We start from the raw sequence: 15,108 nt of genomic DNA, 5'->3' as shown, positions 1-15,108 counted from the left end.
CCAACGTCTTGTACATCTGTAACATAACATACTAAAACCTTTGTGTTGGAAGGATCTGCAGGTGCTGAATTAAACCGAAGACACAAAACGCTGGAGCGACTCAGCGGGACAGGCAGCATCTCTGCTGCAGAAGGGTCTCGACCCGAAACGTCACCCATTCCTTCTCTCCAGAGATGCTGTCTGTCCCGCTGAGTTACTCCAGCATTTAATGTTTATCTTCACACTAAAGCCTATCCTATCTATGTATCTCAAATTTTCTATCCATCCATCATATTTTCTATTTAAGTCTTCTTGAATGCAGAATGAAGAATAATGCAAAACACCATGAAATTCAGAGTAAGCTTCCAATTTATTAAATGCTAGTTCTATGAATAAAATTAAGTCGTGTTTTTAAAGAAATAATACTCAATTCTAGAAGCATGCACGCCGGTTTAATGAATAGGTTCCAACTAAGTATTTCATCAGGTGGTGCAGCAGTAACGTTGCTGCCTTAAAATGCTTGTAGCACCCGAGACCCGGGTTCAATCCCGACTACCCGTGCTGTCTGTACGGAGTTTGTACGTTCTCCCCGTGATCGGTTGGGTTTACTCCGAGATCTTCGGTTACCTTCCACACTCCAAAGACGTACAGTTTTGTAGGTTAATTGGCTGGTAAACGTGTAAATTGTCCCTGGTGTGTGTGTGTAGGCTGGAGTTAGTGTGCGGGGTTCGCTGGTCGGTGTGGACTCGGTGGGCCAAAGGGCATGTTTCCACGCTGTATCTCTAAACTAAACTAAATCAACATGGAGGTCTGGAATATACAAGTGTCCAACAAGCCCTGAAACCATTAGTCTCGCACTCCGTTGCAATAGCAAAGTGAGGATTAATTTGCTGTGGACTATGACTGACCTGCTATTACAGGACCAGTGGCACGAAGACATTAATTACACCAAAATATATCCTTTCAGTCTGGCACTCCAAATGCATGCACTGGTTGAGTATCTGGCTCCCTTGCTTGCATGCTTAAAATTGTCCACCCAGATTCAGTTACAGCTGTCAGGGAAGTTTTAACATTTACATGAAACACCACAGCTGGCGGGGCAGCGACGCAACTGGTAGTTACTGCCTCACAGTGCCAGAGACCCGCACCCGATCCTGACCTTGGGTACAGTCTGTACGGAGTTTGCCTACATTCTCCCTGTGACCACGTGGGTTTCCTCCGGGTGCTCTGGTTTCCTCCCTCACCCCTAACACGTGCGGGTTGTACATTAATATGCCCCTGGGTAATTGCCCCTAGAGTGCAGGGAGTGGATGAGAAAGTTGAATTAGATGGAAGCAGTGTGAATGGGCGATTGATAGTCTCGGTGGGCTGAAGGGCTTGTTTCCGTGCCGTATCACTAAACTAAAAATGAAATGCTGGAGGAACTCAGCGAGTCAGGCAACATCTATGGAGGGATTGGGCAGGCAACATTTCGGTCTGAAGATGAGTCCTGACCCGAGACACAACTACAACTATGGCACGTGATGATTATAGTTCACATTCCTAACACAGTGGATCAAGACCTCTTCCATATAAGTCATATTCCTTATACAAGAGATAATCCACAAGCGCTGGAGGGAGCGGAAGCAATGCCAAACACGTTGGGTCCTGCAGCTGTCTTTGTCCCATACTTTTCCGTATTTTCAGTCGGCACAAATGCTTCAAAAGTCGAGGGTTTTCTGCAATGATAGGAAAGGTGGCTTTAGTGTTGTTTTGCTACGGTGCGACTTTTAAATGCTGGAAAAATATACCACTGAGATACCGATACCGCAGACCAGAATCTGACAGGGCGGGTTTGCATTAGTGCAGCATGACATTAGCATATTGTTCTTTACATATTTCTGAATGCAAATCGATGAGCAGGTATGCGGTTCTTGTCTCTTGGAGCAGACAAAAAGGCACCAAATGACACAAACATAATTTAGAAATCCATTAAACACTGAGCAATGGTTACAGCTTTGGTTTTGCGATCAGTTCCAGCAATATGTTGAACTTGTTAGTCAAAGCTTAGGCTGTTAATTAAATCCTTTAGACTTTAGAGATATAGCATTGCAACAGACCCTTCGGCCCACTGAGTCCGCACCAACCAGCGATCAACCCGTGCACTAGTACTATCCTATGCACTAGAGACAATTTACAATTAACAGAAGCCAATTAACCTACAAACTTGCATGTCTTTGGAGTGTGGGAGGAAACTGGAGCACCTGGAGAAAACTCACGCAGTTGCAGGGAGAACATGCAAACTCCATACAGACAGCACCGGTAGTCAGGATCAATGGGTCTCTGGCGCTGTAAGGCAGCAGTTCTAACGTTGAGCGATAGATTAATTGGCCCTCTGTAAATTGCCCCTAGTGTGATCCGAGTGGATGTACAAGTGGAACAGCCAAGAACCAGTGCGAATGCGTGATCGATGGACAGCATGGAGTCTGTTGGCTAAAGAACCTGTTTCCAAGTTGTATTTTGAAACTAGACTCAAGTAATCACAATCTTACGACTGCACTTAAATCCCCAGCAGCAACTCTATTACTGCACCACTGTATAACTATGCCAGACTTGGTGAGCAGAGACGCGGTCACAGGAAGACCGTGCAAACTCCACACAGACAGCACCCGAGGTCAGGATCGAACCCGGGTCTCTAACAGCTGCGCCACTGTCATTATTGAACATTCTCAAATGTTACGACGGTCTCTACTTCGGTCGGCGACTCTGGTAAATGCATTCCCCAGTCTCACACTCTATGCACGGAGAGGTTGAGAGATTGAGAAGGAGTTTCTTCCCAGAGGCCATTTGGACTGTAAACTCCTATCTCACCAGGGACTAACTTTACTGTGCCACTCTACTGCTTTTTTTTAAATTGCTGTTTTTTTCCCTTTTTCCTTCCGCCCACAATATGTAAAAGAATATACCTGATGGTATACCGGGTCGTGTTCTAAAAACCTGTGCGGACCAACTGGCAGGAGTTTTTACGGACATTTTCAACCTCTCACTTCTGAGGTCTGAGGTCCCCAACTGCTTTAAAAGGGCATCAATTATACCGGTGCCCAAGAAGAGTAAGATGACCTGCCTCAATGACTATCGACCAGTGGCACTAACGACGGTGGTGATGAAGTGCTTTGAGAGGTTGATCATGGAGCAAATCAACTCCTACCTCGACAAAAACCTGGACCCACTGCAGTTCGCGTACCGCCACAACAGATCAACGGTGGATGCGATCTCGCTGGCCCTCCACTCCGCACTGGACCACTTGGACAACAAAAACTCATATGTCAGGCTGTTATTCATTGATTACAGCTCGGCATTTAACACAATCATCCCCTCCAAACTGGTTACCAAACTCGCAGAACTGGGTCTCTGCGCATCCCTCTGCAACTGGATCCTCGATTTCCTCATCCACAGACCACAGTCTGTTCGTATTGGTGGAAATGTGTCAGCCTCGATAACAATCAGCATGGGAGCACCTCAAGGCTGCATGCTCAGCCCTCTGCTGTACTCACTCTATACCCATGACTGCGTAGCGAACCACAGTGGGAACTCCATCATCAAGTTCGCTGATGACACCACTATTGTGGGGCGTATCACTGATGGGGATGAGTCAGAATATAGAAGAGAGATCGAGCAACTGTCCATATGGTGCCAGCGCAATAACCTGGCCCTCAACACCAGCAAAACCAAGGAACTGATTGTGGACTTTGGAAGGAGTAGGAGGGGGACCCACAGCCCCATTTATATCAACGGGTTGATGGTTGAAAGGGTCAAGGACTTCAAATTCCTGGGCGTGCACATCTCTGAAGATCTTTCCTGGTCCGAGAACACTAACGCAATTATCAAAAGAGCTCATCAGCGCCTCTACTTCCTGAGAAGATGACGGAGAGTCGGATTGTCAAGGAAGACTCTCTCTAACTTCTACAGGTGCACAGTCGAGAGCATACTGACTGGTTGCATCGTGGCTTGGTTCGGCAATTTGAGCGCCCTGGAGAGGAAAAGACTACAAAAAGTAGTAAACACTGCCCAGTCCATCATCGGCTCTGACCTTCCTTCCATCGAGGGGATTTATCGCAGTCGCTGCCTCAAAAAGGCTGGCAGTATCATCAAAGACCCACACCATCCTGGCCACACACTCATCTCCCTGCTACCTTCAGGTAGAAGGTACAGGAGCCTGAAGACTGCAACAACCAGGTTCAGGAATAGCTACTTCCCCACAGCCATCAGGTTATTAAACCTGGCTCGGACAAAACTCTGATTATTAATAACCACTTTCTGTTATTTGCACTTTACCAGTTTATTTATTCATGTGTGTATATATTTATATCATGGTATATGGACACATTTATCTGTTTTGTAGTAAATGCCTACTATTTTCTGTGTGCTTAAGCAAAGCAAGAATTTCATTGTCCTATACAGGGACATATGACAATAAACTCACTTGAACTTGAACTTGAATATGTGATTCTGTTCCATTCTGTTTGTAGTTTGTTTGGTTGTTTGTTTGTTTGTCTTTTTGCACAAAGTCCGCGAGCATTGCCACTTTTCATTCCACTGCACATCTCGTATGTGTATGTGACGAATAAACTTGACGTGACTTGGGTTGCTTCTCTCGCTCTCTGCCCTAATCTCTTGCATTTAATTTTTACATCTCCAGTCTGAACTAAACTAAATTTTACAACTCCAGTTTGAATTTGTCTCCTAGTTCTGGACCCTTTACTGCAAATGTGCCGCAGAAGAGTTAATAATCCCAATAATGTGAGAGCAACCTGAAATAACAGCAGACAAAACGGTTATAAGCCTGAGCTTTGTTCCAGTTGCCTGTGTACATTCACAGCACCGTCACAGCGATTAGCTGAGCTCAATTCTCAAATGACATTATGAGGGACTTACTATTTAAAAATAAATATTCAGAATGAACTACAAAAACAATGTCAATGATAATGGCGATTCGTAAAGCAGCTTTGATCTGGAATTCTGCAGTTTAATAAACATACTGTCAGCAAACAGCGAGATGGGTAGTAACTCCAATCTTTCAACGAGTCCTAGTTTTACAGACAGGTCACCCTTTCTCCATCTGGTGAAACATTCGTGTGCACCGGAATGGAAATTTACCCTGGTTTTTCTGCGTTATATAGTCTTGTTGAAATCGGAAATAAGAGAAGAAATATACATCATAATGATGGTGTGGATTTTGGAGATATTGTATCTGGGAGTGGGGGAGAAAAATGTTCTATTTTAAAATTCATAGACATGAATGGGGAGGAACAAAATGGCCAGAATTGATTGATTGATTGATTGATTGATTGATTGATTGATTGATTGATTGACCGATACAGCACGTGAAGAGACCTTTTCGCCCACCGAGTCCACGCTGACCATCGATCACCCAGACACACTAGTTCCATGTTACCCACTTTCGCATCCACTCCCTCCTGACTAGGGGCAATGTTACTGAGGCAAATTAACCTACAAACCCACACATCTTTAGGGTGTGGGAGGAAACAGGAGTATCTGTCGGAAGCCCACAGTGATAGAGAGAATGTGCAAACTCCACATAGACAGCTCCCGAGGTTGGAGTCGAACCCGGGTGTCTGGCGTTGTGAGGCAGCAACTCTACCAGTTGTGCCATTGTTCCTCAGTGAATCTTACAAAACGGTGCTTTCATTAAATTTCATCAATGAGGACCCCCTCATCTTTCGAAACTCCAGCGCCGTCAAACGCTCATCATAAACGCCCAATCATTCCTGGGATCATTCTCATAAACTTCCTCTGAACCCTCTCCAATGCCAGCACCTCCATTCTCAGATATGGGGCCTAAAACTACTACAAATGTGGTCTGACCAGTGTCTTATAAAGCCTCAGCATTACATCCCTGTTTTTATTTGCTGAGTTTCTCCAGCAAACCCGCTGAGTTTCTCCAGCATTTTTGTGTACCTCCTGTTTTTATTTAGTTTAGTTTAGAGATACAGCACAGAATCGGGCCCTTCGGCCCACCGAGTCCACATCGACCAGCGATCCCCGTCCACTAACACCATCCTACACACACTAGGAACAATTTTCAATTACACCAAGCCAATTAACCTACAAACCTGTACTTCTTGGGAGTGTGGGAGGAAATCGAAATTCTCAAAACCCACGAGGTCACGGAGAGAACGTACAAACTCCGTATAGACAGCACCTGTAGCCAGGATCGAACCCGGGTCTCTGGCGCTCTAAGCGCTGTAAGGCAACAACTCTACCGCTGCGCCACCATGCTGGACCAGAATTATATTCTAGTCCTATCTATACCCTTGTCAGTCTGATTTTACTTAATCGTTGTGCTTCAGTTACTGAGTAAGGGATGGTAATGAAAGGTGGTTTACCCATGATGTGGCAAATCTCAGGCCATTCCCTTTGCTTCTCCAACACGGGCTTTAATTTCACACAGAAGGAAACGTAATCCACGTAGTCTATCAGCACTCGCACAACCCTTCCGACCGAGTGACTCATCCACTGCACGGTGATGAACTCGCAGAACTGCAAATAATATCAAAGATTAATCAACTTCAAGAGCGCCTCTCTGAGTTCGTCATCCCTTATCCCAGAGGCTGAGGCGTAAGGATGGGTGTAAAGATAAGTTTTCTCTCTTGGTTAAAGAGACGTTTTAAAGATGAAGAACGGGAGAGGAAGTGACAGCATGGTTCTGAGATTAAATTTCAGTCGATGGCAAGCAATGGGACTGGGCCCAGTCAGCTTTTAGTCCATTAGACATTGTGGCAGAATTAGGCCAATTGGCTCATCGAATCCAAAGATGGACTTTATCTTGGGCTAAATGTGATTCCCTTGATCCTGTATCTGTACACTGTGAATGGCTTGAATAGAAACATAGGAAATAGGTGCAGGATTAGGCCATTCAACCCTTCGAGCCAGCACCACCATTCAATATGATCATGGCTAATCATCTAAAATCAGTACCCCGTCCCTGCTTTTTCCCCATATCCCATGATTCTTTTAGCCCCAAGAGCTTTCTCTTGAAAACATCCAGTGAATTGGCCTCCACTGCCTTCTGTGGCAGAGAATTTCACAGATTCACAACTCTCTGGGTGAAAAGGTTTTTCCTCATCTCACTCCTAAATGGCCTACCCCTTATTCTTAAACTGCGACCCCTGGTTCTGGACTCCCCTGTATATATCGTGTATAATCTTTCCACTGACTGAACAGCACGCAACAATAACGCTTTTCACTGTACCTCAGTGCACGGGACAATAAACTAAACTAAACTGAAACTAAATTAAACTAAACTAATGCTGTATAATCTGAGAAAGTGGATATCGGACGGAATTGACAGAGAGGCCAAAATATGGCGAGGACAATGATAAGAGGGGTTAAATCAAAGAGCCACTGGAAATAGTTGAGGGGATGACAATGTACAGTTAACCTAAGCTACTGCTTACAGTGGAGGTAGTACATTCCAACTCATTGCTTCCAGCCCATTTGTGAGATAGCTGCTGGAGCCAGCATAAACTACACATCATCTCATCGCCTTGATCATGACAAAAATCGTCTGATGCCAGTTAAAGCTGCCCCACTCAAACTTGCATAAAGCCCCAGGATCGCAAGTGTGTCCAGGCTACAGCACTCTGAAGAAGACTCGACCCAAAACGTTTTACTCCAGAGATGCTGCCTGATCCGCTGAGTTACTCCAGCACTTTGTATCTAAATCTGGAATCTGAAGAAGGATCTTGACCCGAAATGTCACCCATTCCTTTTCTCCAGAGATGCTGCCTGACCAGCTGAGTTACTCCAGCTTTTTGTGTCCATCTTCAGTTTAAACCAGCATCTGCAGTTCCTTCTTACACATACTTTTGCATTTGGTTTATTATTGTCATGAGTATCGGTGTTACATTGGAAAACTTTGTTTTGTGTGCTGTCCGATCCAAGCAGAAAATATATACACAAATACAATCAAGCCAAACTCAAGTTCAAGATTGGAGAGAAGGATACAATGCGCAGAATACAGTTGTCAGCTTCTCAGCTCAGCTGTAGTACCAATCAGTATTGGAAGAAGTGACCACAAAATTACCAGATTGGCATAACAAAATCCCACCCTGGTCACTAATGTCCTTTTGGGATGGAGAATTCCTAACCTCACCATGTTTGCCCAATACATGACTCAAGACAATATGATTGACTTTGAAGAAAGGCACAAAAAGCAGGAGTCATTCAGTGGGTCAGGCAGCATCTCTGGAGAAAAGGAAAGGGTAACGTTTGGGTCTGAAGAAGGGTCCCGATCCAAAACGTCACCAATTGCTTTGCTTTTTGTGGCTATCCGGTGTAAACCAGCATCTACAGTTCCTTCCTACACCGATTGACTTTGATTTTGTGTTGGCCTCAGATAGTTTTGAGTTCGTTTTCAGGGGTGGGTAAAAATTGTTGGCTTTACCTGTGGAACCCACATAGCATGAGTGAATAAATATTATAAATTGAAAAACAACTACTATGAAATCCAATGATCATTTCACTGCACACTCGATTCACTGCAAAAGCGGAGAAGTGACTGTGGGTAGAAGTAGGTCACTTACTGAGGTGATGTAGGACTTTGATTCAATAACAGGATGGAGATGAAACCTTCCAAGGCTGTCGGTGTGGATGCAGTCAAAGCACATTGGTACGTCGTAGCCATTGTTGAGCAGGAGTCTCAGCATCATCTCGTCGTGTACTGCGTACTGGATGGCAGTGGGAAACTGGGTGTCATTGATTAGCGTGAAGTAGCTGTTAACGTTGGCACCATAGCGTAGAAGCAAGCGCACAAGTTCATGATTCCCTGCCCTCACCGCTACGAGGAGGCAGGACAGTGGATCTTGGTTCTGCCGTGCGCTTCCTCTCAGCAGGAGCTCAGTGCAGGCAACATCGTTATTGGACACGGCAATATACAGGGCGGTTCTGCGCTTGTCGTCGTAGGTGGCGGCTATCTCTTCGTTCATGACTGCGTTGACATCAAATCCACTTTCTATCAGCAATTCCAGGCACTGCGTACTGCCATTATCAGCAGCCAAATGGATTGGATTTATCCCACTTTTCTTAATTGCACACTTACGAGTGACTGGAATAAGAAGCTTCAAGGCCCTGCAAATAATAATATAGCATCAAACATGGTTATAGATGTAACAGAGATAGAGTAAAAAAGATTTATAAAGTAAGATGGCACAGTAGCGCAGCGATAGAGTTGCTGCCTTACAGCGCCAGAGACCAAGGTTCTATTCTGGCTGTGGGTGCTGTCTGTACGGAGTTTGCACGTTCTCCCTGTGACCGTGTGAGTTTTCTCTGGATGCTCTGGTTTCCTCCCAGATTCCTAATACTCTACATGCAGTTTTGTAGATTAATTGCCTTCTGTAAAATTGTCCCTAAAGTGTAGGATGAAACTAGTGTATGGGTGATCTTGTATGGGTGCGGACTCAGTGTGCCGCAGGGCCTGATTCAATGCTGTATCTCTAAACTAAACTAAATTATCTGTTCCTTAAGCAATAGAATTTCCTGATCACTGTGGTAGCTACAGAACATAGTACAGCGCAGCACAGGAAGGGGCCCTTCGGCCCACAATGTTAGTGCTGAACATGTTGCCAAGATGCACCTAAATGGTGGGATTATCAATCTTTGAGCACAAACATGTTGTTCACCAGTAACATGCATTTCACAAACAGTCCATGCTATTCCAATGCCACTGTTAGTGAAGGTGGTAGTCTACAAATAAATAAATAAAACCTCTTTCAAGAGGTACAAAATCCACGAATAGCATACTTTAATATGAAGTTTATGAAAATAAAAACAGAGAGGGGAGGAGCGCATATATTCAAATTGGAGCATCTGAATCCTCTTGAAGTCCTTATTAACTTCTAATTCTGCCTAATTCAGATGAAAGGGTTGAGTTTTTTTACCTTATTTTCTTCTCATTGCAATATACAGATGGGAGATTAAAAAAAGGATTCATTCCGAGTGTTACAATGATCACCAGCATTGAAAAAACTCAATAGCAGATTGCATAAACACATTGCGAGCACTTCCATTTGGTAGTCAAAGATGATTTTGAGTTTTCCAAAATGTAGAAACAAGGAACTGCAGATGCTGGTTTATACCAAAGATGGACACAAAGTGCTGGAATAACTCAGCAGGTCAGGCAGCATCTCTGGAGAATAGGGATAGATGGTGTTTTGGGTGCGGACACTTCTTCGGGCTGACTGTCTCCAGAATGTCAGTCGGGAAGAAGGGTCCCGACTCGAAACGTCACCCACCCTTATTCTCCAGAGATGCAGCCTGACCCGCTGAGTTACTCCAGCAGTTTGTGTTGATCTTGAGTTGTTGTTGGTTGTCACTTTCATTCTCTATTCCACTCCCACTATAACCTCAGTCTTTGAGCGTTTACACTGAGTCATAGAGTCATACAGCGTGGAAACAGGCCCTTCGGCCCATCTTGCCCACACCGGCCAACATGTCCCAACTGCTGCTCAAACAAAATCGTGTAGGAACAGCTTCTGCTCTGTTCTTACCACCCTCGGGGTTAGACACATAATTCAGATAACCACCCTCTCCTGTTCGTGTTAGAACGGGTCAGTTCTGATGAAGGGTCATCAGTCTGTAACTTTAACATATTCTACTTGGGTAGCTTACAACCAAACAATATGAACATTGAATTCTCCAATTTTAGTGAATGAACCTACAAATGCCCTTCCCTTTTCACCACCTCCCCCTTTCCCCCCCTCACCCCCATGACCCACTTGGATGAGCACCCATTTCTCCCATTCCCCATGTTCCATACCACCGATATTCCCTCCTCTGGCTTCACATTTCCTGCCTTTTCGATCTTTATCTCACATTTTTGGGGCTTTTCTTCTTTGGCCTTTATCCATCCATCTGCCATCCAACCCCGCCCCCCTCTCCTCACCTGTATCCACCTGTCACTTGCCAAGCTTTGTCTTACCCCCCACCACATCCCCTTCTCTTCCAGCTTTCTCCACCACCCCCCCCCCCCCCCATCCACTGCAATTAATCTGAAGAAGGGCCCTGACCCAAAATGTCACCTATCCATGTCCTCCAAAGATGCTGCCAGACCTGCTGAGTTATTCCGCATTTTGCGTCTTTTTTGGAAATCATGCATCTGCAGTTCATGGTATAGGAGCAGAATGAGGACATTCGGCCCATCAAGTCTACTCTGCCATTTAATCATGGCTGATCTATCTTTGTCTCTCAACCCCCTTCTCCACATAACCCCCTGACACCCATACTAGTCAAGAATCTAGAGATTCACCATCCTCTGATGAAATAAATTCCTCGTCATCTCCTTTCTAAAGGAACATCCTTTTATTCTGAGGTTATGGCCCCTAGTCCTGGACTCTCCATTAGTGGAAACATCCTCTCTGCATCAACTCTACCCAGGCCTTGCACTATTTGGTAAGTTTCAATGAAGTTCCCCCTCATCCTTCTAAACTCCAGTGAGTACAGGCCCAGTGCTGTCAAATGCTCATCATATGTTAACCCAATCATCCCTGGGATCATCCCAATTCTCCGTGTCTACATTAACTCAGGTTTTCTCTCCGCACATATGCTGCCTGACCTGCTACGTCCTCCCAGCATTCTGGAATTTAAATTTGGATTTCTGGCAACTACATTGTTCTGCAGCTCACAGTTCCAGCTGACTGTGCAGAACTGGGACCTCAATCCTGGCCATGTTGGCCTGGTGGATGATGTGACGTTTGTTTACTTGTCCTTCCAGTGATTTTGAAGGATTTTCTGGAAAGAGAGTTGACAGTTTTCCACTGTAGGTAGGCCACGATCTTTAACACACAACATGCGATGCAGATATAGATATAGTTGGGTGTATGATATTGATGCCAATGATTAATCCAGGATTAGAGATGTTATTCTCTGCACGCCCTACTCTCTGGGTTCCTTGGTTGACGTCAGTTGACAGCACCCACTGTCATAGGATTATAACCAGCAGAGCTGCCTTCTGCTGGATGATTCACGCTCACAAATACAAGCAAGTTAGATCTGGGACGGCTCCAGCTCCAGGTATTTTTAAAGGTACACAGCAAAGGTGGGTGAACGGACAAACTGGTTAGCGGCTCACCTAATGATCCCCATCAGCTTGCATACTTGCATACAAGAGCGAAAACAAGATAAACTGGCCCGGATAAATGCATTGTGATATTACTCACAGGTAATGTCCCTCTTGCGCTGCTCGGTGAATGGGAAGGTGACCTGCATTGTCCGGTTCATTGGGTTTGGCTCCATATTCCAGCAGCACCGTTATACAATCCGGATTCCCACCTTCGGCAGCTTCAAGGAGCACCGAGGCACCATCGTCTGCTTGTGCGTGAATGTTGCCGCCTGTGGGCAAGGCATTGATTGCATGCTGGGATAAGATGGGCCAGATAAACGGCACACTTCCTCCGCATGCCCTTGCTGAGAGATTCACACGCTCATGAGTTGCAGGAGTAGAACTAGGCCATTCGGCCCATCTAGTCGACTCCGCCATTCAAATCATGTGTGATCTATCTTTATCTCTCAACCCCATTCTCCTGCCTTCTCCCCATAACGCCCGACACCCGTACTAATCAAAAACCTATCAATTTCCACCTTAAAAATAACGATTGACTTGGCCTCCACAGCCTTGTGACAATGAATTCCACAGATTCACCACCCTCTGACTAAAGAAATTCAGAAAAGAGGGAGGGTGTTAATTAAGGGAAACAGATATCAAACTAGAAAGCAAAGTTGAGATGGGAAGGCACAAAATGCTGGAGTAACTTAACGGGTCAGGTAACATCCCGAGTGAACATGTGTAGGAAAGAACTGCAGATGCTGGTTTAAATCGATGGTTGACACAAAATGCTGGAGCAACTCAGTGGGACTTCAGACTGAAGAAGGGTCTCGACCCAAAACATTACCGATTCCTTTTCTCCACAGATGCTGCCTGTCCCGCTCAGTTGCTCCAGCATTTTGTGTCTAACCTAGTGAACTTGGATAGGTGACATTTTGGGTTGGGACCCTTCTTCAGACTGGAAAGAAGGGTTGAGCTGGGAGATCTGCCCTGATTTTAAATGGCGGAACATATTTTAAGGAGACAACTCTATTCCCATTTCCCATGCTCATGTTTTGTCCCTTGACTGGGAAAGATGCGTTTTGAGGGTACCTTTGTGAATGAGATACTCCAGCACACTGCAGTGACCAAACGCGGCTGCCGTGGCCACAGGCGTTACTCCATACCCATCCTTCTGATTGATGTCCCCATTGTTCCTAAGCAGTAATGCCACCATATCGTCACGTCCTTGCTTAGCAGCTTCATGCATTGCTGTCCATCGCCGCACACAGGGCCGGTTAATAAGTGCTCCATGTTGGAGCAACACTGATACCATCTCGTAGGCATTCTTCCTCACAGCTTGTAGGAAAGGGGCACGAGAACATGACATAGAAAGGCACCTTTTTAGAGTCATATAGTCATAAAGCATGGAAACAGGCCCTTCGGCTCAACAAAGGACAATGGGGACCCGGCATGAGGTAACCATTGGGAAGGGGGGGAAGGGGACAAAAGGGGAGCCGGCGAGCTTTGTAACTTTGTCAGCGCCATAGGTGGCTGCTATTCATATACATTGTGTATGCAAGCAAAGAATCTCACTGTGCCGAGTCACATGTGACAATAAAGTATTCCTATTTCTATTCCTATTTCTAAGTGTGTATAAGTAAGAACTGCAGATGCTGCAAAAATGAAGAAGTGTCTCAACCCGAAACGTCACCCATTCCTTCGCTCCATAGATGTTGCCTCACCGGCTGAGTTTCTCCAGTATTTTTGTCTAAGTGTGTGTAGATATTTTAGATGCTACTTTGGCATTGGGCTTGGTTTTCTTGGTTGAGCGCTTATCCTGGTGTTTTAGAGTGTTCTTTGTGTTATAACAGTAATTATCCCACTTTCTCATCCATTCCCTACACGCTAGGGGCAATTATTTACAGAGGCCAATTAACCTCTTTGGGACGGAGGAGGAAACCGAGGTACCAGGAGGGAACCAAGGTGGTTACAGGAAGAACATGCAAACTCCACACAGACAGCATTCGAGGTCAGTATCGTGCCTGGGTCTCTAGCGCTGTGAGGCAGCAGGTCTACTCGCTGCGGCACTGTGCCGCCATGTCAAGGGGAGTGATGATATCAGAGACAGCAGCATCACACCTGAATGATAATGACAATGATCTGATGCTCAAGAATGTGTGGTGCTCAAACAAGCTCAGGTTGCTATTCTTTACAATGTGCAATCTCTCAAATAAATCTACATATATGCTTGCTAAGCACATGAGTCATGAGCTTACTCATTTTAAAGGGGCCTGTCAATGACCATCAGGATAGCTCTCGTCGGGTGCCTTTGTTAAATAAGTATTTATTTAACTGTGCCTCGTTCACCTTTAACAAGGAGTTTAAAATGTGAAATGATATTATCTTAAATGCTCCCTGAGGTTAAGTTTGAATACAGCCCCTCAAATTCCAGCTGGCGTGTGACATGTTTTGGTATCTCATATCCTCAGTATGCAAAGCTTGTTACAGTCTCTAGAATCTTTTTCTCCAGAGATGCTGCCTGATCCGTTGAGTTACTCCGGCATTTTGCGTCTATCTTTAGAATCAGGCTCATGATTGTTATCATTTGGGCATTGTGGAATGAGGTTATCTAAATCATCTGAATGCTTAAGGCGTAGAGAAAATTTTCAGCAAAAGCTGTAATGTAAACAAGGTAAACGAAAGGCCAATTCCTTACATGACTTAGCAATGGGAGCTTCTGTTTAGAGGGATCATGGTGAATGGAAACAAAAACCTTGGACTGATGCACAAAAATATTCAGTACCAGGCGCCCTCTAATGTCTAATTTATGACTTCACCATGAGTAATCTGCCACTGGTTAATGTGATTCCATTGAGAATATAAAGCTTTGAAATCTGTAATGAACAAGTGAGAGGGCATGGTTTTAAGAATTTAAATCAGACAGAAGATAGACACAAAAATCTGGAGTAACTCAGCGGGACACACAGCATCTCTGGAGAGAAGGAAAGGGTGACATTTCGGGTCGAGACCCTTCTGAAGAACGTCAC

General features: G+C 45.0%; 1 protein-coding gene across 3 annotated transcripts in view; it reads right to left on the bottom strand.

The window, feature by feature from the left end:
- Window positions 1-330: 330 nt before the first annotated feature.
- asb15 (ankyrin repeat and SOCS box containing 15) overlaps window positions 331-15,108 on the bottom strand; it is a 23,996-nt gene continuing 9,218 nt past the window's right edge. For 2 of the 3 annotated variants that reach the window (XM_033037630.1, XM_033037631.1), the window contains 5 exons: window positions 13,172-13,417; window positions 12,195-12,366; window positions 8,565-9,108; window positions 6,366-6,519; window positions 331-1,697 (listed from right to left, as the gene is read on the bottom strand). In XM_033037630.1, the coding sequence (XP_032893521.1) occupies window positions 1,522-1,697; window positions 6,366-6,519; window positions 8,565-9,108; window positions 12,195-12,366; window positions 13,172-13,417 (1,292 nt within the window). In that variant the 3' untranslated portion in view covers window positions 331-1,521. The remainder of the gene's footprint in view (window positions 1,698-6,365; window positions 6,520-8,564; window positions 9,109-12,194; window positions 12,367-13,171; window positions 13,418-15,108) is intronic. The other variant, XM_033037632.1, reaches the window with a different exon arrangement.

The sequence above is a fragment of the Amblyraja radiata genome, chromosome 19, assembly GCF_010909765.2.
Source record: "Amblyraja radiata isolate CabotCenter1 chromosome 19, sAmbRad1.1.pri, whole genome shotgun sequence".
NCBI classification, from domain to species: domain Eukaryota; kingdom Metazoa; phylum Chordata; class Chondrichthyes; order Rajiformes; family Rajidae; genus Amblyraja; species Amblyraja radiata.
Note: the sequence above shows the minus strand (reverse complement) of the source record. Positions and strands in the feature narration are given on the sequence as shown.